The sequence below is a fragment of the Onychomys torridus genome, unplaced genomic scaffold, assembly GCF_903995425.1.
Source record: "Onychomys torridus unplaced genomic scaffold, mOncTor1.1, whole genome shotgun sequence".
Classification (NCBI taxonomy): domain Eukaryota; kingdom Metazoa; phylum Chordata; class Mammalia; order Rodentia; family Cricetidae; genus Onychomys; species Onychomys torridus.
Genome location: NW_023413852.1, coordinates 7,859 through 30,378, shown reverse-complemented (window position 1 = coordinate 30,378; position 22,520 = coordinate 7,859). Strand labels below are relative to the sequence as shown.

The 22,520-nt window shown below is 46.6% G+C and overlaps 1 protein-coding gene across 1 annotated transcript; it reads right to left on the bottom strand.

Moving 5' to 3' along the window:
* Positions 1-1,488: 1,488 nt before the first annotated feature.
* LOC118576531 (paired immunoglobulin-like type 2 receptor alpha) lies at positions 1,489-20,677 on the bottom strand. Its single transcript, XM_036176770.1, has 6 exons — positions 20,590-20,677; positions 19,906-20,292; positions 4,172-4,202; positions 2,334-2,371; positions 2,057-2,118; positions 1,489-1,614 (listed from the first exon to the last, which is right to left on the bottom strand). Exons 1-6 carry the CDS (start codon positions 20,675-20,677, stop codon positions 1,489-1,491), a joined length of 732 nt encoding a protein of 243 aa, XP_036032663.1.
* Between the last annotated feature and the right edge of the window lie 1,843 nt (positions 20,678-22,520).

The following is a 22,520-nucleotide window of genomic DNA, read 5'->3' as shown; positions in this document are numbered from 1 at the left end:
AAAGGTATGGCGCAGTCCGGCGGTGTTCTCTGGAGAACTCTGCTAGGTCTACCTCCAGCATCCAGGGTCCAGGCACCAAGAGAGCACTCTCCTTTCCATCCTTGGTCTTCAGCTTCCTCCTTCAGCCCTGCCTTGTGGGCATGACCATTACCTAAGCCTCAATAGGGGTTGGAACTTCCAGGCCATTGCTGAGATGGCTACCCACTACATTCAGCTCTCCTGGTCCTTTGCCCCCAGTCCATGTCCTTCTCCCTCTGCTTCCTTCCCTTGCCTTGAACCCATGTCTCCTCCCTGCCTGCCCTGCCCTCCACTCACCAACCCTCCCTTTTGTCTCCCTGGAAACCAGCTCTCTAGCTTTCCCTGTTAGTGCAGGCTGCTGCCACCCTGGAGATCAGCCTCAGGGATGGAATCCCATCAGTCTTCTGCTGCTTCTCAGGCTGCTGCTCTCCAGCTCTCAGATGCTCCTCTTTCCTGTTGGAGGGCTGAGCCCTTTGGCAATCCTGGGCACTTCTTATATATAATTCATATACATGCAGGAAAACAGCCGTCCACACAAAATAGAATTTTACCTTTAGTAAACAATGTCAGTAGCATCCCAGCCTGGGGTGAGGCATCATGCCCTTTCCACACTGAATTTGATCTGTTTAAGCTTGTGTAGATCTTGTGCCTGCTGTCACAATCTCTGTGAGTTCATATGTGCGACTGACCCATTGTCTTCAGAAAATACTGTTTCCACCGCCCCTGTCTCTTACACTGCCCTGACCCCACTCTTTTCTCAAAGATCCTTGAGGCTTGATAAAGGGTTGTGATATGTCCCTATGAGGACTGAGCATGCCTCAGTCCCTTATTCTCAGGACGTTGGCCACTTGAGCGACTCTGTTATTGTCACCTGCTGCAGGGAGAAGCATCTCTGACAAGGTTGAGAGACACACTGATGTGTGGGGACATCAGTAAAGTTATTAGAGTCACTTTAATTCCATGTCCATTAATTAGAGGGCGGGGGTGGATTTTCCTTATGGCCTAAGATTGTCACACACAGGTACTTGGACCCTTTAACAGTGCCAGGTCTGGGTTCCATCTCATGGAATGGGCCTTAGATTTTTGGCATTATATATATATATATATATATATATATATATATATATATATATATATATATATATATATATATACAGCTTGAAAAACGTGATAGAGAATGTAAACTTAGAGGGCCAGAAGATAAGGGTCACATGAGTGACTCATAATTAGATTCATTTAGGCAAATTCTGTGGATTGTTTTATTTTGTGAAGAAGGTCTAGGAAGTTAAAAAAGGGAACTGGGAGTTCCTCAGTTTCTCTGAGCTCTAACGCCCTGACATGTTGATTTCAGTCTCAGGCGATGGGTACCAGTGACACATGAGATTTTGTCTCTGGCTTTGGGTATCAGTGGAAGTTTGGAGTCTTCCCACTAGAAGCACAGGTGACTCTGAGATCATCACCCAGACCCACTCATTGGGCCTTTACAATGGAGTACACAGTCTCTTCTTGGGGGTCTTCATGGACAGGCTGGTGAGGTGGTGTTCCTGAGGAGACTGGACATGAGAGGGCAATGGAGGCATACACGATGTTGTTACCCTGTGGGGGACAAGAGGTTAGATGGCAGCAGTGCAGCTGTGTCCACCATAAAGCAGCAGCTGCAGCCTGAGTGTCCTGCCCACACCTGCCCCAGCTGCAGCCTGAGTGTCCTGCCCAAACCTGCCCCAGCTGCAGCCTGTGTCCTGCCCACACCTGCCCAGCTGCAGCCTGAGTGTCCTGCCCACACCTGCCCCAGCTGCTGCCTGAGTGTCCTGCCCACACCTGCCCCAGCTGCAGCCTGAGTGTCCTGCCCACACCTGCAGTAGCTGCAGCCTGAGTGTCCTGCCCACACCTGCCCCAGCTGCTGCCTGAGTGTCCTGCCCACACCTGCCCCAGCTGCAGCCTGAGTGTCCTGCCCACACCTGCAGCAGCTGCAGCCTGAGTGTCCTGCTCACATCTCTGGTCTCCACCCTTCTGTCTCCTTCTTCAACACCCCTTTAACTTCCTTCAGGCCTGAGTCTGAGTGGCTTACCTTGGGGTTCTCTTTGGGGTCCACATACTGTCCTACAGAAAAAGGAACACAGAGTACTGAAGTCAAGCTGTGACAGGGAGGGAGACAGGAGGCTGGGAGTTTCAACAGTGAGGTGAGGACCTCGGTTACATGGAGGAACAGGGTGAAGGAGGGAAAGGTGGAAATACTGAGGGGTGCTTATGTAAGTGTGGGGTCTTGGGAGAAGAGGCAGACCCTGGTGGGGAAACTGGAAGCTGGCAGAATTTACCTTCAGGTTCAACATCCTCAGTGTTTTCAATGAGGTCCCTGCAAGGTAACAAATGGACAACATATTAGAATCTGGACAGGAAAGGGTTAAGACATGAGGTGCTGGGCTGCAGAGATGGCTCAGTCAGTAAAGTAAGTGTCACATAAGCATGAAGTCAAATTGCAGACCCATCACCACAGAAAGCTGGATGCTGGAGAAGCAGAGACAGGCAGATAAATGCCTAGGGTTCACTGGCCAGGACTAACAGATGAGCTCTAGATTCAGTGAAAGACCCTGTCTCAAAAGATAAGGTGGAGTGCTGGAGAGATGGTTCAGTTGGCAAAGTGCCAGCTTCACCAACCTGAAGACACACATTTAGATCCCCAAGGACTCGTGTGAAAATGCTGGACACAATATGCCTGGAGAGTGGATGGAGAGAGGAGGATCCCTGAAGCTCATTGTCTGGGCAGTCTAGACCAACTGTTGAGCTTCAGGTTAGGGAGAGACCCTGACTCAAAATAAATATTGAATTGAGGTGCAAGAAACTGAGGGGAGTCACTACATTGACCTCTACCTCCACACTCATTCACAAGTGAACACACACACACACACACACACACACACACACACACACACATACACACTATACATGCGGGAAGACAAATAGAACAGAGAGGAACTGACAGACTCTCCATTGATCTCTGGCGTCCACACATGTGGATGTGCACCTGCACATGTACACACATAGGAACATGTTAGAAAACACACACAACTGGGCATGGTGGTGAATGCTTGTAATGTCAGTACTCAGCAGGTGGAGACAGGGGTCTCCGGGTGTTCACTGGCCAACCAACCTGGTCTAATTAGTGAGTTCCAGACCAGTGCAAGACTCTGTCTGCACAAAACAAAGCAAACCCCCAAACAGCCTGAAGTGCGTCAACAAGACTGGAGGAAGAGCATCTGGCCAAGGAAGCCACAGGGAGAGGAAGAAGCTGGGATACAGTGTTGCTAGCAGATGCTTGAGTTATATGCACAAGGTCCTGGGTTCCATCCTAGCACCTCATACACTGGGTGTTGTATGATGCCTGTCATTCTAACAGTTGGGAGGTGGAGGCAAAAGGTTCAGGAGTTCAAGGTCTTCCTTGGCTACAGAGTTAGTTCCAGGCCAGCCCGGGCTTAATGTGATCCTTTCTCAGAACAGAGGGGTTGGAAAAGGAAGGGTCAGAGCAGGCCATGTACAGTAGGAAAAAGAAGAGTCAGGAGAGAAGGGCAGAGAGATTGGGAGGTGGAGAGAAAAGGGTAAGAGATGTGGAGGATCTGGAACAAAGGATTCTGGGGGAGCGGGCTCACTGACCATAGAGAAAGACAGAAGAAAGGGAAGAATGGAGAGCTGTTGAATCGAGGCAGATGTTCAAGGCTGAGAGGAAACAGAGACAGAGAGGGAAGCCCAGGAAATGGAAGGAGAGAGGAGAAAGTCTGAGTGCTGAAGGTGTTGTTGTTCTGGGAAGGAGACTCCTGAGACCTCTGCACTCCTTGTCAGTGAGAATCTGGTGCCCTGAGAGCGAGATGTCATAGGGGACAAGGAGGGAGCAGACAGGATGAGTCAGTGGTTAGGGAGATGTGAAGGGTCCTGTGTGTGGTCCTCTCTCTCTCTCTCTCTCTCTCTCTCTCTCCCTCCTTCCCTCCCTCCCTCCCTCCCCCTTCCATCCCTCCCTCCCTCTCCCTCCCTCTCCCTTCCATCCCTCCCTCCCTCCCTCTCTCCCCCCTCTCTCTTTCTCATGTTATTTGAGGGGCTGGAGAGATAGGGCTCAGTGGTTAAGAGCTTGGCTGTTCCTGCAGAGGACCCGGATGGCACTCACCTGGCTGGGGTTTCGGCTTTGGTCCTCTGTCCTGTGGGGAGAAACAATGTCAGTGTGACATCAGTTCTGTTCCTCCATCATCCTTCTCAGCTGTCCTCTGTGTTCAGACCACCTTCAGAGGATGGGGGGGCAGAGAACCTGCCCCAGGCAGTCAGAGAAGAGCCTGAGCTCCCTCTGCTGGGCTGTGGTCCCACACAGCAAGCCTCCCCAGATCTCTGCTGGGTCCAGACCTCACCCCTGTCTCCTTTGCTTCCTTCACCAACCCTGAGTTCCCCTCACTCCACACCTGCTCATCTACTCTGCATTCACATGCCTTCCTTTCTGTGCCTCTAGAGACCGCCTCTTTCTGGAATACATCTACTCTACTGGTCTATTTGTCTTGCTGAGACCGCCTCTTTCTGGAATACATCTACTCTACTGGTCTATTTGTCTTGCTGGACACTATGCTGTTTTAATGACTACAGCTTCTTGCCACTTATTATTATGTGGTAGGTGTGCCAGTGTGTATGGAGGTCAGCGGCCGACTGCAGTAGTGGATGTCCTGCACCAGGTGGCTCCCAGGCTTGGACACTGACTCCTTTAATCTCTGAGAGCTACTGTATTTCTATAGAAAAATCTATTATTCATATATTTATTTAGTGACTGTAGCTTTTAAAGTTTTTTGTTATTGTTTTGTTCCTAGAACTTAAAATGTATGTGCACATGAGTGTAGATGCCTCTGGGATTCAGGAGAGGCTTCAGACAGGCCTGCAGCCTGAGTTACAGGCGGTTGTCAACTCCCTGATGTGGGTGCTGGAGCAGAACTCAGGGTCTCTGCCTTAGCAGCCAGTGCTCTAACTCCTGACCCATCTCTCCGTGTTTTCTCTTTTGACTTATAAGCACACTTTTCTTTGTTGTTCTTGGTTCTTTTCACAGCTCTGTCAGATCCACAGAGGCACTTCAACTGTACCCCAACTCAGCTGGTCAGTCCATGCCTGTGCAGGTGTGAGTGAAAAATCTTCACCACAGGGTCACCTATTTGAACCCTGGTTCATATTGGGGAGGTTATGGACCATTTAGGAGGTGTAGCCTTCTAGAAGAGGTATGTGTCACTGGGGTGTGTTTATGAGAATGTATTGCCCTCCTCACTTCCAGCTTTCCCCCTAGTTTTCTGAATGTGTTGAAGATGTGACTTCTCAGTGTTCTGCTTCAGCTGCCCACCACTATTAACTTTCCTTCCACAAGTTACTTTTGATCACGATGTTTTATCACCACAGTGGAAAGTAACGGCCATTACACACCCTCAAACACACTTCCTCCTTCAGTCCTTACACAGCTCGGTTGTTTCATCACAGTGTTTCTTAACACACTTAGACTTGTTCCTGTTCTCTGGTCCCCGTGTCCTCCATCTAATCACTGAGTGTTTGTTTGAGGTCTTCTGCACCTAAGGATGACTTTGAACTGCTGATTCTCCTGCCTGCCCCTTCCACACACTGGAGTTACAGACAGGCACTACCACACCAGGCTAATCACAAAGTCTGAAAACTTTTCCCTTGACATTTTCCTGGTTCTGGCCATCCATCCCCATGTGCAGATCCAGTGTGCAAAGTGACACAGCCTGGCCCCCCTCCAGTGTGTTCTCTGCACCCTAAGACTGTACTGTCAGAATCCAGCTGCTGCTCAGGCCACAGCACCGCCCTTCACCTCTAACAGAGACACTGCCCAGACACTGTTCTCTCCAGCTGACCTGCTGCCATCCAGGTCCCGGGTTTCTCACCTGGGCAGTGACTGTAGTCAAAGACGGTATTAGTGTCCACACATCCTGTTCCCTTTCCTGTCTCCTTCCTGGTTCAGCTTGTGCAGTGAAACCACCCCTATCCTCAGAAGGATATAAAAAGAACCCCGTTTCCACTTTGGAGCCCCTGCCGTGTGGGTGGAGCCTGAAATCTCCTTAGAGCGCCCTCCCATGTTGATATCTACCTTTCTGTCCATCCATGGCATCGATAACTCTTAGTAAACTCCTTCCTCCCCATAATCTGTCTCAGTGACCCTCTTGAGTCCCCATCTGAGACCTTTCACACACACTGATGTCACTATAGCAGGGTGCTGAGGTGGCCACTCCATTTGTCCTCTGGTATCAGATGTTTGGGGACCCTATTTACCAGGTTCCCTCTGATCATCTCCTGACTCCTCCACATGCACCACACTGCTCAAGAGTTCCTGAGATGGTTTCCCTTTGCTGGAGGCCAGAGAGAGTCCTCTACACCACTCCCAGACCTTTCCTGGCTATTTTATGGAAGAGAGGGGTTTGAGATAGATTCTTATATAATCCAGGCTAGTCTTGAAATCAAGATCCTCCTGCCTCCACTTCCCGGGTGCACTGACTGAGGTGTGGATCACCATTGGCTGTTATTGTTTTAATTTTTTAATCATTTTATATTTAATTACTTAGCATGTGTGTGCATGTGCACATGCTATGGCATGCGTGTGTTAGAGTAATATGGCCAGGACTCAGTTCTTTCCTTTGGCATGTGGGCTCTGGGTATTTCCAGTGCTCTGACCTCCTGAGCCATCTCACTGCCTCTGGTGCTCACTATTTATTCTTTGACATCCTATGTTTTTTCTTCCTCTGAGTTCCTCTAACCTTCCGTCTCTCCTCTGATCTGTCTGTCAACACAACAGCTCTTTCAGGAAGGAACAATCAGCCCTTGGGTGGCTCCCCCATCACCTTGCAGTTACTGGGAAACCAGATGTCATCTACTTGGGATCCTCTGGTTTCAAGCCAGGCTTTGGGAAGTGGATTAACACAGCAACTTCCGGTGCCTTGTGCTTTCCCTTCCCCTGGCTCTCTCCTGGCAGCCCCTTTCTCCTCTGCAAATCAAAGGGGAGGACTGATGACCTGTGACTAAGTCAACAGAGAAGAGCTGAGCCATGACTGGACTGTGTGGTTCAGACTTAACCCTGCAGAATCTCCCTTGGGGAAGCGGCTTCAGGCCGAATCTCAGTGTGGTTAGCAGTCACCAAACCAAAACAACAATAGCAAACAGATCCTAGTTATCCTAAGCACAAGCCTCAGAGCCTGACTCTGGACTCAGGAGGCCACCAGGGATCTGCCCTGGGGAAGCAAGAAACCACCCTTAGCTTCAAAGCTGATCACTTTGCTTTTGTTTGTTTGTTTGTTTGTTTGTTTGTTTGTTTGTTTTTAAGTTCTCTCACTGGGACCTGGGGCTCACCAGCAGTTAGGACAGCATAGTTAGCCACCCAGCCTCAGGGATCATCCTTTCTACCTCCTCAGCACTGGGATGACATGGACTGTGGTCATGGAGCCTCCAGCTTGCATGGCAAGGACCTTCCTGACTCAGCCATCCCTGAGCCCTGGCATCTGCCCTGTCATCAATCCCCTTCCAGGACTCTGGTGTCGACTGTTCTGTGGAAACACTCAGGAATTGTGATGGGGTGCTGTGTGTGGACCACTTACCTTTCCTTCTCCTCCCCCTGAGGAACACCATCACTCCCAAAACCCCAGCCAGGAGTACAGCAGCAGCCACTGCCAACCCAACTGTGGTTCCCGGACCCAGGCTCTTTCTGTCCGCTCTTCTTCCCTTCTGTGTCTGTGAGGGCAGTTCTGGTGAGTGCAGAAGTTGCAGTGGTGGGGCTTGCAGAGGTGGTCTTGGGGGCTGGGAGGAAACGGAGGAAGTCAGCATGGAACTTCCCTGACAGGAATGATGCTCTGAGGATGTCTCTGATGCACTCTTTGCCCAACAGACTACTGAAGGAATGGACTCCAGGAATCTGTAGTCACCCAAGGAGTCTCATGCTGGGAGAAGGAAAAGGCTGAAGTCTGGAGCCAGCCAGAGAAAGAACTGGTCTCCCAGAAAGAGAGTTCACACAGTGCTGGCAAATAATGTGCTCAGCATGCAGGAGAGGCTGGACAGAGACAATTGCTCACTGTGGGCGGGGCCACACCTGAACTAGGACTGCTTAGCTATGCACATGTCTTGTCTTCTGTTTAAGCCTAAACCTCATGTTAGGACCTGTCAAAGCCCCAACTATGGAGTTGGGGGTTGTCACTGAACCTCCTTGTTCCTCTTCCCAGTATGACCATATTGAGTAAACCTCTTTCCTTTGCTTTTCACTGTAATCATCTCTTTAATTGTCCTGTTGAGGACAGATGGCCAAGCCTGGCTTCTTAGAGCTGCCAGAGCCCAGGTTCTGACCCTACACTCAAGTAACAAGTGGGTTCTTCCTGAACGGGGGAAGGGCACACATGCGTATTTTGTCTCCTTTGTGGGATGCAGAGTGAGGATCAGCTCTTAGAAGCTCACACAGGGAGAAGAGAACAATTGTGGAGGCTGAGAATCAGGTGAGCAAGGACAACTCTCTACTTCCTGGTAAGAATGTCCTCAGACCCTCATGTCCTCCCTTACAAAGAACAATCTCTAAGTCACACAGATCAAAAACAGTCATTGTTTTGTTCGTTTGTTGGTTTTTGTTTTTTGTTTTTCAGTTTTTCAAAACAGGGTTTCTCTCTGTAGCTTTGGAGCCTGTCCTGGAACTCAATTTATAGACCAGGCTGGCCTCAAACTCACAGAGATCCACCTGGCTCTGCCTCCCGAGTGCTGGGATTAAAGGCATACACCACCGCCTGGCTAAGCAGTCATTTTCTAATAACAGTTCTTGTTAGAACAGATGTAGCCTGCAAGTGTGTACAGTGCTGCTCCTAAAGATGTGAGTTATTGAATGAAAATCTCAGGATGGGCACAGCTTGAACCCCTGTGGGTTACTGGTCAGCAAGGCCCAGAGATCCCAATCCAACATAGACTACTGTCGTTGCTCTTGGAGGCCCCCATAGCTACATGATAAGAACCTATTGCTGAAGACACTGCTCAAGTTTATGTGGGTAAGATCAAAATAAATTGTAGAAATGTATGAAATATTTAAGTAATTGAACACTACTAAAAATCTTTTCCCTTTATATCATGTATGTGTGTATTATGTGTCACTGAGTGTACATACAGAAACCTACACACATACACATGAACATGAGCCTGCATACACACACACCTACAACACACACACACACACATACACGATAGAGGTTTGCTCCTGATTATGCATGTGGTGGATGCAACAAGAGGCTTCTAGTGTCCTCTTCCAACATTCTACACCTATTCCTCAGAGGCAGTGTCTCTCTGTGAAATGGGGACTCGTGTATCACCTAGGCTGAAAGCCAACAAACTCAGCAGTCCTCTTGTCTCCACCTCCTTGGAACTGGTGTCACAGCATCTGCAGGGACCCCCAGCTTCTGACATGGGTTATGGGATTTGATCTTAGGTCTTCATAGTCACAAAGCCCGTGCTCTGAACAGCTCTTAACTTTTTTTTAAAAAAATAAAGTCTATGTAGTCAAGTTTGGCCTTGAACTTGCTGTATATTAATGACCTTAAACTCCTGATCTCTTTACCTCTACCTCTCAGGTACTGGGATTACAGGTGTACCCACCCACTTTGAAAAAGGTCATCTTTAAGCTGACTGGTGAAGCACACCTTTAATTCCAGCATTCAAGAGGCAGAGACAGATAGATCTCTATGAGTCCAAGGTTTGTCTAGTCTACATAACAAGTTCTAGGGCTATATAGTGAGTCCCTGTCTCAAAAAATATTTTTTGTTGGTATAAATGTATGTAATATAAGGTATATCATTTGAACTCTGCAATACACAGCTTACTGGCTAACAGCACATTCATTCTGTGGAGCAGCTCCCTTTGTTGTCCTGATTTTAGCAGGGAGTGTAAGCAAACATGTGTGTGTGTGTGTGTGTGTGTGTGTGTGTGTGTGTGTATGTTTGTGTGTGTGTGATATCTGTGTGTGTACACAGATGTATACAAATATCTCACTTTCTTTCCCAGAATGTCCCAAAAGAACAGAACAAATCAAAGTTGTTGGAAATATAGTGGTTGAGTAATGACCCAGCCATTGACATAGATAAAGTTAGACACTAAGAAAGTGTTTCCTGAGTGAGAAAAAGCAGGTCAGCAACCAAGGAGACAGCTCAGTCCTGAAGTCCTTGCCCTGTGTCCTGGTCAGTTATTTTGTCAATTTGACACAAGCTGTAGTTATCTGGGAAGAGGAGCCCCATTTGAGAAAATGCCTCCATCAGATTGCCCATAGGCAAGTCTATTGGACATTTTTTTGATTGGTGATTGATGTGGGAGGCCCAGCTCACTGTGGGTGGTACCATGTCTGGGCAATAGGTCCTGGATGCTATAATCAAAGCAGACTGAGCAAGCCATGGAGAGGAAGCCAATGAGCAGCACTACTCCATGGCTTCTGCCTCAGTTCCTGCCTCCAGGTTCCTGCCTGGAATTCCTGCCCCAACTTCCCTTCAAGATGGAATGTGATTGGGAAGTTTAAGCCAAATAAAACTTTTTTCTCCCCAAGTTCTTTGGTTATGGTGTGTTTCACAGCAGCAGACACTCCAACTCGGTCATCTCTGAAGCACAGTGACTCAGTGACATCACTGGTTACCTGTGTGTGTTGCCTTGCACTTGTAATCCAGCACTTCAGGGGGAAGAGAAGCAAATCCTGGGATTCACTGCCAGCTGGTCTAGCTTACTTGGTGAGTTCAGCCCAGAGAAAGACCCCCACAATGGAAAGAGAAAGATATAGATAGATAGATAGATAGATAGATAGATAGATAGATAGATTGATAGATAGATATAGAGAATGAGAGAGAGAGAGAGAGAGATCGTCCCCGATCTTTTTGCTTAGTCACCAAAGAGAAAATTGCAAAGGAGGGTACTATTGAATTTGGCTACAAAAATGAAGTTATGGATATAGAATTAATAAGCCAACCACAAGGTTTTTTTTTTTCAATACATGCTGCAAATAGTTCTCAAGTTGTGATATCTTTGCCCTAAATGAGAATATTTTGGTTAGAGAAAACATTTCTTTTGGGGGTCTGTGGATGCAGCTCAGTAGCATAATGCTTGCCTAGCATGCTCGAGGCCCTGAGTCCTATCTCAAGAGCTGCACACAGGAGTGGTGACACACCCTTGTGATCCCAGCACTTGGGAAGTGGAGACAGAAGAGTCAGGAATTCAAGGTTATCCCCAGGTATATAGTAAGTTTGAGGCCAGCCTGAGTACATGTGAATCTGTCTTTTAAAAAAATGGAAAGAGGGACCAAAGGTGAGTGCCTGGGTTTATAGTCAGAGAGGCAACTGCCCCTGGGTCCCACCGCTGGACACAGGCCATTCCAGGAGGACCTGACCAACTTGGTCCCAGTTTTGGCCAATCATTGGGCCCTGCGGGAAGGCTCCCCATTTCCAAGACTGCAGGAAGACACTGCAGTCTCCACACCCTGCCCCCACACCCATCTGCTGGAGACCCCAGCCACTTCCTGAGAATCAGAGACCAGCCCAAGCATCCATCCTGCCCTGGAACTCCCATCTGGACCAGAGACCAGAGGAACTCCCATCTGGACAAGAGGAGCTCCCATCTGGACAAAAGAAGGAGACCCCAGGGACTTACCTGAGACTTAGAGACCAGCCCCCTAGCTCCTAGCCAGCCAGCACTCTCATCTGGACCAGCTCTCCCATCTGGCCCAGAGCTTCCTTCTGGACCAGAGAGAGGCTCCCTAAATCTGTCAGCTCTCTCTGGCCAAAGTACACTGATAAGACCAAGAACAAACACAAGAGGAGATGGGCAGACGTCACGGCAGATGTACATACAACAAAATAAAGAGCAATACAGCATCACCAGAACCTAGCCCTTCTCCAACAGCTAGACCTGAACATTACGGAATGGAAGAAGAAGAAGAAGAAAACAACCTTATAAGTAACATCATGAAGTGGCTAGAGCCTTATATAGAAGAAATAAAAAATAAAATAGAGGAAAAGACAAACAAAAAATAGGAAGAACGCTATAAAAAACTAGAGGAAAGGACAATTAAAGCAGAAGAAAACAATAAATCCTTGAAAGAAAATGAAAAAGCAAGGGAGAAAATCCAAGACCCGAAGAGGGAAATAGAAAAAATGAAGAAGACACTAGCAGAAGGAATGTTGGAAATAGAAAATCTGAGTACACAAACAGAAACTTCAGAGGCAAGTATAACCAACAGAATGTAAGAGATGAAAGAGAAGATCTCTGGTGTTGAAGATACAGTAGAAGAAATAGATTCATCAGTCAAAGAAAACACTAAAACCAACAAAGTCATGACCCAAAATGTCCAAGAAATTTGGGATACAATGAATAGACCAAATCTACAAATAATAGGGATAGAGGAAGGAGAAGAATACCAACTCAAAGGCACAGAAAATATATTTAACAAGATCATAGAAGAAAACTTTCCCAACCTAAAGAAGGAAATACCTATGAAGATACAAGAAGCCTATAGAACTCCAAAAAGAATAGATCCCCCAAAAAAGTCCCCTCGCCACATAATAATTAAACAACTAAACGTACAGAATAAAGAAAGAATATTAAGGGCAGCAAAGGAAAAAGGCCAAGTGACTTATAAAGGCAAACCCATCAGAATAACACCCGATTTCTTGATGGAGACTTTGAAAGCCAGAAGGACCTGGACAGATATAATGCAAACACTAAGAGCAAAACTTTCAATCATCATAGATGGAGTGAAAAAGACCTTCCAAGACAAAACCAGATTTAAACAATACTTATCCACAAACCCAGCCCTACAGAAAGCACTAGAAGGAAAATTCCAGCCTAAGGAAGGCAGATATACCCATGAAAACACAGGCAATAGATAACACCACAGCAGTAAACCCCAAAGAAGAGAAGTACACACAAACTACCACCAAAAAATAAAAATAACAACAGGAACAAACAATCACTGGTCATTAATATCCCTTAATATCAATGGACTTAATTCACCTATAAAAAGACACAGACTAACAGAATGGATATGAAAACAGGACCCGTCTTTCTGCTGCATACAAGAAACACATCTCAAATTCAAAGACAGACACCTCCTAAGAATAAAAGGCTGGGAAAAGACTTTCCAATCAAATGGTCTTAAGAAGCAAGCTGGTGTAGCCATCCTAATATCCAGCAAAATAGACTTCAAACTAAAATCAATCAAAAGAGATGATGAAGGACATTACATACTCATCACAGGAAAGATCCACCAAGATGAAGTCTCAATTCTGAACATTTATGCCCCAAACACAAGGGCACCCACATATGTAAAAGAAATCACATATAAAACCCACACATTAATAGTGGGAGACTTCAACACCCCACTTTCACCTCTGGACAGATCGGGAAAATTGAAACTTAACAGAGACATAATGGACTTAATTGATGTTATGGCTCAAATGGACTTAATCGATATCTACAGAACATTCCACCTAAACAAAAAAGAATATACCTTCTTCTCAGCACCCCATGGGACCTTCTCTAAAATTGACCACATACTTGGCCACAAAGCAAATCTCAACAGATACAAAACAATTGGAATAACCTCCTGTGTTCTATCAGACCACCATGGTTTAAAGTTAGATTTCAACAACAGAAAAAACTACAGAAATCCTACAATCGCATGGAAACTGAATAATGCTCAACTGAATCACCAATGTGTTAAGGAAGAAATAAAGAAAGATATTAAAGACTTCCTAGAGATCAATGAAAATGAATACACCACACACCCAAACTTATGGGATACTATGAAAGCAGTGCTAAGAGGGAAATTCATAGCACTGAATGCCCACATAAAGAAGCTGGAGAAATCTCATGCTAGTGACTTGACAGCACACCTGAAAGCCCTTGAACAGGAAGAAGCAAAGTCTCCCAGGAGGAACAGATGCCAGGAAATTATCAAACTGAGAGCTGAAATCAATAAAATAGAAATAAAGAGAACAATACAAAGGATTAATGAAACAAAGAGTTGGTTCTTTGAGAAGATCAACAAGATAGACAAGCCCTTATCCAAACTAACCAAAAGACAGAGAGAGAGCATCCAAATTAACAAAATCAGAAATGAAAAGGGGGACATAACAACAGACATTGAGGAAATCCACAAAACTTGAAAATCTAAAAGAAATGGATAATTTTCTGGATAGGTACAACATACCTAAGTTAAATCAAGACCAGATAAACCATTTAAATAGTCCAATAACCCCTAAGGAAATAGAATCAGTCATTAAAAGTCTCCCAACCAAAAAAAGCCCTGGGCCTGATGGTTTTACTGCAGAATTCTACCAGATCTTCAAAGAAGACTTAATACCAATACTCTTTAAATTGTTCCACACAATAGAAGCAGAAGGTATATTACCAAACTCCTTCTATGAGGCTACAATTACCATGATTCCTAAACCAAACAAAGATGCAACAAAGAAAGAGAACTACAGACTGATCTCCCTCATGAACATTGATGCAAAAATACTCAATAAAATTCTGGCAAACAGACTCCAAGAACACATCAAAACCACATGTTATCCACCATGATCAAGTAGGCTTCATCCCAGGGATGCAAGGGTGGTTCAACATACAAAAGTCCGTCAATGTAATACACCATATAAACAAACTCAAAGAAAAAAACCACATGATCATCTCACTAGATGCAGAAAAGGCATTTGACAAAATCCAACACCCCTTCATGATAAAGGTCTTGGAGCAATCAGGAATACAGGGAACATACCTAAACATAATAAAGCCAATCTACAGCAAGCCAACAGCCAACATCAAATTAAATGGAGAGAAACTCAAAGCAATACCACTAAAATCAGGAACAAGGCAAGGCTGTCCCTTCTCCCCATACTTATTCAATATAGTACTTGAAGTTCTAGCCACAGCTATAAAGAGATTATAAGGATACAAATTGGAAAGGAAGGAGTCAAGCTCTCCCTATTTGCAGATGACATGATAGTATACATGAGTGACCCCAAAAATTCAACCAAGGAACTGATACAGCTAATAAAAACCTTCAGCAACATTGCAGGATACAATATCAACTCAAAAAAATCAGTAGTCCTCCTATATACAATAGACAAACAGGCTGAGAAGGATATCAGAGATACATCACCCTTTGCAATAGCCACAAATGATATAAAATACCTTGGGATTACTCTAACTAAGCATGTGAAGGACCTATATGACAAGAACTTTAAGTCCCTGAAAAAAGAAATTGAAGAAGATGTCAGAAAATGGAAAGATCTCCCATGCTCATGGATAGGCAGGATTAACATAGTAAAAATGGCGATCTTACCAAAAGCAATCTACAGATTCAATGCAATTCCCATCAAATTACCAACACAATTCTTCACAGACCTGGAAAGAATAATACTCAACTTCATATGGAAAAACAAAAAACCCAGGATAGCCAAAAGAATCCTGTACAATAAAACAACCTCTGGAGGCATCACAATCCCTGACCTCAAGCTCTACTATACAGCTACTGTAATAAAAACAGCTTGGTACTGGCATAAAAACCGACATGTGGACCAATGGAATCGAATTGAAGACCCTGACATTAACCCACACACCTATGAACATATAATTTTTGACAAAGAAGCCAAAACTGTACAATGGAAAAAAGAAAGCATCTTCAACAAATGGTGATGGCATAACTGGATGTCAATGTGTAGAAGGCTGCAAATAGATCCATATCTGTCACCGTGCACAAAACTTAAGACCAAGTGGATCAAAGACCTCAACATAAATCCAGCTACTCTGAACCTGATAGAAGAGAAAGTAGGAAGTACTCTTGAATGCATTGGCACCGGAGGTCACTTTCTAAATATAACACCAGTAGCACAGGCACTGAGAGAAACAATCTATCAATGGGACCTGTTGAAACTGAGAAGCTTTTGTAGGGCAAAGGACACTGTCAACAAGACAAAGTGACAGCCTACAGACTGGGAAAAGGTCTTCACCAACCCCACATCTGACAGAGGGCTTATATCCAGAATATATAAAGAACTCAAGAAATTAGACATCAAAATACCCAACAGTCCAATTAAGAAATGGGCTATAGAACTAAACAGAGAATTCTCCACAGAGGAAGCTCCAATGGCTGAAAGACATTTAAGGAATAGCTCAACATCCCTAATTATCCAGGAAATGCAAATCAAAACGACTTTGAGATACCACCTTACACCTGTCAGAGTGGCTAAGATCAAAAAACACAGAAGACAGCTTATGCTGGAGAGGATGTGGAGCAAGGGGAACTCTCCTCCACTGCTGGTGGGAATGCAAGCTTGTACAGCCACTTTGGAACTCAATATGGCGCTTCCTTAGAAAATTGGGAATCCATCTTCCCCAAGACCCAGCTGTAGCACTCTTAGGCATATTCCCAAGGAATGCTCAATCATACCACAAGGGCATTTGCTCAGCTATGTTGGTATCAGCTTTGTTTGTAATTGCCAGAATCTGGAACCAACCTAGATGCCCTTCAACTGAAGCATGGATAAAGAAAATATGGTACATATACACAAAGGAGTACTACTCAGCAGAGAAAACAATGACATCATGAGGTTTGCAGGCAAATGGATGGATCTAGAAAAAATCATCCTGAGTGAGGTAACCCAGACTCAGAAGGACAACCATGGTATTTACTCACTCATAGGAGGATACTAGATGTAAAACAAAGATGACTAGACTGCTGCACAACTCCAGGAATGTTACCTAGAAAACGGGACCCTAGGAAAGAACCAGGGATCACCCAATGACAGAGAAATGGATGAGATCGACATGAACAACCTGACGACAGTGGGAGTAATGAAGGGCAAGATTTGAGGGAAAGAAAGCTTAGGGGAGCAGGAGATCCCAGCTGGATCAAGAACAGAAAGGGAGAACGAGGAATAATAGACCATTATAAATGAAGACTACCTGAGAACTGGAATAGGCAGAGTGCTGGAGAGGTTCCCTGAAATCCAAAATGATACATCCTCTGTAGACTGCTGGCAATGGTCGAGAGAAAGCCTGATCTGACCTAGTCTGGTGATCAGATGACTAAACCCCCTAAAAGTCATCTTGGAACTCTCATCCAATAACTGATGGAAGTGGATGCAGGGATCCTCAGCCAGTACCCAGGTGGAGCTCCAGGTTTCCAACTGTCGAGAAAGAGGAGGGACTGCAAGAGCGTGTATTGTTGAATCCAAGTTTGCAAAAAGCACAGGGACAAATAGCCAATCGAATGGAAGCACATGAATTATGAACCAAAGGCTGTGGAGCCCCCAGCTAGATCAGGCCCTCTGGATAAGTGAGACAATTGAACAGCTTGATCTGTTTGGGAGGCACCCAGGCTGTGGGACCAGGCCCTGTCCTTAGTGCATGAGCTGGCAGTTTGGAAACTTGGGCTTACACAGGGACACATGCTCAGCCTGGAAGGAGGGTACAGGACCTGCCTGTACTGAATCCACCAGGTTTTAATGAATCCCCAGGGGTGTCTTGGTCCTGGAGGATATGGGAATGGAGGGGAGGGGATGGGGTAAAGTGGGGTTTGGGGCGGGAGGGGGGAGGACAGGGAAACCCATGGCTGATGTATAAAATTAAAACACATAATAATAATAAAATAAATTTAAAAAATGGAAAGAAAATGAAAATGTCTTTTTATCATTAATTTTAATATTTTAAAAACAATGGGCAGGAATATTCAGTGAATTAATTTTAAAAATGCTGATGAAGATCTCACAGTGGAGTGAGGAGTAACTCAGTGGCAGAGCCCTTGTCAAGTGTGCACGTGGCCTTGGGGACCATGTGAAGTCCAGCTAAAAGAAGAAAAACATGGTGTGTCTGCCTAAAGCAGAGAAAGGCGTGGCTGCCTTATATTGATCGTTCTACAAGCACCTAATAGATTATCAAAGGCTGGAGACATTGGGAAAGGAGGAAGAGGGAGGAGACTGGAAGATCACAGCCATTTAGGAAAACATGAAGGAGACACAGGAAATGCAGAGGTAAGGTGCCTGGTCAGTTCTGGCTGTGGAGTTTATCCTGAACCAGCACAGGGTTAAGATGAGGTGTGGTTTTGGGAGGGAAGGTGGGGGAGTGGAGAGGGTGTTGGGGGGCGGGGAGGCAGGTGGATCTAACCTGAATGGGACAAACCCACTTATCACTGGCACTGCTGAGAATTGGTGATATAATTAATGATAAGTGATTATTATTTGACTATTAATTTTATATTTTACTTTCTAAAATGTATTTTTTTATTAAGTTCTGCATGCACATGTATCTCTGTCTAGGTCTGTCTTTCTCTCTCTCTCTCTCTCTCTCTCTCTCTCTCTCTCTCTCTCTGTCTCTCTCCCTCTGTGTGTATCTGTGTGTGTGTGTGTGTGTGTGTGTGTGTGTGTGTGTGTGTGTGTGTCTGTGCCTGTGTATGTGTATATCTGTCTGTCTGTGTGAGGGCAAGAGGTTAACCTTGGGTGTTCCTTCCTCAGATATCATACACCTTTTTTATAAGACAGACCTCGTGAGCACCTGTAACTGCAACACCATGGGAGATGGAGACAAGAGGATCAATGAGGCTTCACAGCCCATCAGCCTAGCCCTAAACAGTGAGCTCCAGGTTCAGTGAGAGACCCTGACTCAAGGGAATAAGGTGGGTCTTACTGGAGGAGGATCTCTAATTGATAGGAAATCACAACATGTCCACACGGTTGGGCTTTCCCGGCGGACCGTCTAGTTATTTCTGGTTCAAAATAGCCATTTCCAGGTCAGAACATCTCGTGTGACTAGGACTCCGTGGCTTTACATGGTTGCGTAAAGCCCTCGGCCATGAAATCGACACGCATGCGTGGAGTAGCCACATGCGGTCCTGTACAAATGCACGGCTGACTCTTTAAAAAGCTGGCGCCATTTTGCACAGGTCTCTCTCCTCTTCTCTCTCTCTCTCCTCTCCTCACTCACATGTGTGCTTCACACAGGCCTGTCAACTCTATCCTCTATTAATAAACAGCTCTTCTGTGGATTTGTGGTGTTCAGGATGTGTTCCTCGTGGGTTAAGAGCGCCGATAAATAACTAACACTAATGTCCACCTTTGACCTTCCCAAGCACAAAAATATGGTTATGCACACACACACACACGAATAAATAAATAAATACATACATACATACATGAAAACACACACACACACACACACACACACACACGCATGCTAACACCATATATATACACTCCATAAAACCAAGATAGAAGAGAGGTAAGCAATAGTGTGAGCTCAAAAGTGTGTCTACTGGTTGAGAGATGTTTGGAGGGAAAGGGTCACTTTCGGGGCTTGTTCTTCTCCAGCATGACCTGGGCAGGGGTGGAATTCTGCTGGTCTCCGTGTCTCTCTGTATACTGACCACGAGAGTGCCCAGCAGTGGTGACAGGTGCCCGGGGTAATGTCCACACAGAGACTAGGCTGGGCCTGTGTACACTCTGTGTGGAAGCTGCAGTTCCAGCTGCCATGGAGGAGAAGAAGTGACCAGAGAACCTGATCATGGTGAGAACATGAGGGTCTGTGTGGGGAAGATGGGGATGGGGAGGAAGGGGGGAAAGAGGGAAATGAGGAAGAGGAAAAGAAACTGGGGCAAGGAAAGGTGAGGGATGTGTCTAGAGACTGGTGAAGTGGGGGACACAGAGGAGGAGGGGTACACACCAACTGTGGAAGGCACGAGATATGGTGTAATGTCCAGATATAACATAGACCCTGACACAGGACCAGGTGAAGGCTGCTCTGTCCTGGAGAGGCCAGATCCACATGGATTTGTGTCAAAGGAAGCCAGGGTCACCAGGGACTGACCTGGGGTGTCCATACCACGAGTGATGTTTAGTTGGGTCCCTACAACTGGCTGCCACTCTTCCACGCCATGTCTTGTGTTCAGACGTACTCGGCAGAAGTACACTGTCTGGTCCTCCTTCGTCAAGTTCAGGATTCTGAGGACTCCAGATGTCTGAGGCTGTGTCCAGTTCAGGATGAGCCGGTTCTTGAAATGCTCAAGTATGAAAGGCGGGGTAGAGTTGTAGATAAATTCCCCATGGAAGTGCTTCCATCTCCAGTGAATCCTCATCTGTGGATCCTCTGCCAACTCCCAGGGGAAGTAGAAGGAGAAGGGGATCTTGATGGAGCCGCCCTGGACACCAGAGAGGCGTGCTGGTTGGTTGACCCCAAAGGCATTTACTCTGTTAGATCCGGCAGAGTTACCTGGGAAGGATGGGGAGAATATGATGTCTCTGCAAGGGATGGAAAGGACAACCCAGAGCTTCCTGAGCCATTATCCATAGGACAGCCCTGCCCTGTGTCCCACTGTTCTATATAGGACAGGACAGACAAGGAAGGGTTGGGCTGGACCCTCTCTGAGGATGAGCTCTCTCTTCAGGCACAGAGAACTAGTGGCTCCTCTAGCAGACACCTGTCCACAGGACAGCCTGCTCTTCCCAGCCTCACTGGCCCCTCCTGTGGTTAAGGTAGAGTCCCTGCTAACAAGGTCCCCAAACTCACCCGCTTGCAGGTATGCAGCTGACAGCAGCAGAAGCAGGATCCAAGTGAGGACCTGGTTCCCTCCAGGAGGTGAGACATGCAGAGCCATCAGGCAGGATAGTAGCCCTGTGAGGGACCCTGGGGTGCTCATGAGTCAGGAGAGAATCGGGGTAAAGTGGAATATAACCCTTGGGCCTTCTCATGTGAGGACAGAGAGGGGCAGGACCTCCCCATCTCCACCTCCTTGTGACCAGCAACTTCCTTCATGATTCTGGCTTCTCCTTTCCCACACTGCAGAAGATCCACCCTGTGGTCACTGACAGGATGGCTGTGCACTTGAGCTCAGCCCCCGTTTTGGAGATGAAGATATGGAAATGACCTCACCATGCCGGGCTCTCCTCTCTTCCACCTTGAACTCCTGTCTTGTCCATTTCCATGTGGCCTGTAATCACTGTTTCCTCACCTCCAGATTTCCTCCACTCCTGCCCTCCCCCTAATCATCTGTTTCTCATTGTGTCTTCCATCATGTTAGTTGTCTTGTCTGTCTGTCTGTCTGTCTTTCTAATAACCTCAGGCACAGAGGTGGTCAGTTTCTGCTCACTTTAGACTCAGCGAGGATGGAGGTGATGAGGAAACACATTCCGTCCCCAGCCCTACCTCAGTGTCCCCACGACCATCTGCTCTTTGTCCTCTTCTTGTCCTTCAGGGACTCTTCACAGCACCCGGCAGAGCCGAGGCCCAGTGGACACTCTCACCCTGGCCTGCTCGCTGCTGCCGAGTCTGTAACTATCCTGGGCTTCCTGGGTGATCGTCTCTCTCCTCTACACAGTGACTCCAAAGCTACTCCAGCTTCTGAAGGAGACTTTCTCCCTCCCATCAACCTTCACACACCTCAGATGCCAAGGATCAGAGAAGCCCTGGGACACGTCACATGACTGCTACATGGCAGGTTGACTGGACTTCATCCCATCAAGTACTTGTAGTCCCCCAATCTGCACAGACTTCAGTCTGCCTGCTCAGTGAAATCCCCTCAACATTGATAGATCTGCTGCTGGGCTCCCAGGGGGCTGTTCTCACAAAGCACTTGAGTGACTCCTTCTAGCTGTGGCTGATATAGAACCTTCTTTGGATGAAGTGGGCAAAGAAGGCTCGAGCAGCAATGTTTCAGTCATGACCTGGTGCCTGGGACATCTCTGACAGTGGACATACTGCCCCATGACTAGGGTGGAGGTGTGAGAGGTGGGGCAGAGGCTGAGGTGACCTCAAGGCTGGTTCTGTAGGAGGAACATCCTACCCTTCCCCATGACATGGTTCCATCAGTTCCATGGAAGACAAGAGTGTACCAGAGGAAGTGGCATCATTCTCCTTGAGTGACATGTGCGGAGGTGACTTCCCATTTCCTTAGGTTCCTGCATTGACTGCCTTCTCCATGCCTCCCAGCAGGTGGCTGTGCAGCCCCCTCTGTCACATCTGCTGTCTCTGCCTTCCTCACAGTCCCCACTGACCCCAAGGCCCTCAGATCTCTAGACCAGAGCCAGGCAAAAACACTCATGGCCTCACTGTCATCAGCACATGGACTCACTTCTGTATCCATCCATGCTGCCCTTGGAGACACAGATGCACAGAATCTTTGGGATGAGTTTGTATCAAATGGTTAGTAAGGAGAGAGAATGGGTCTATTGTACCTACTAGAAACCACCACACACACCCCTGTTATTGAATGGATTCTCATATATCTCAGGCTGGGCCTTGAACTTCTTATGTAGCCAAAGATAACCTTGAACTCCTACAGATCCTCCTCTCTGCCCTCCCAAGTGCTGGGGGGACAAGTTTGCCACTTTGTGCCCCTTTATGTCCTCCTGGAGACAGAACTCAGGGTTGTGTGCAGGTAAGCACTCTACCGGATGAACCTTGTCTTTATCCACAGGGAGGTCTTAGAAGGGGCTCTCCTG

Coding starts and splice junctions, on each gene's coding strand:
- LOC118576531 (XM_036176770.1), bottom strand. CDS start 20,677: ATGGCTCTGCATGTCTCACCTCCTGGAGGGAACCAGGTCCTCACTTGG. Junction 20,293..20,589: donor AGCTGCATACCTGCAAGCGG/GTGAGTTTGGGG, acceptor CATCCTTCCCAG/GTAACTCTGCCGGATCTAAC. Junction 1,615..2,056: donor CAGACTCAGGCCTGAAGGAA/GTTAAAGGGGTG, acceptor TGTCCCCCACAG/GGTAACAACATCGTGTATGC.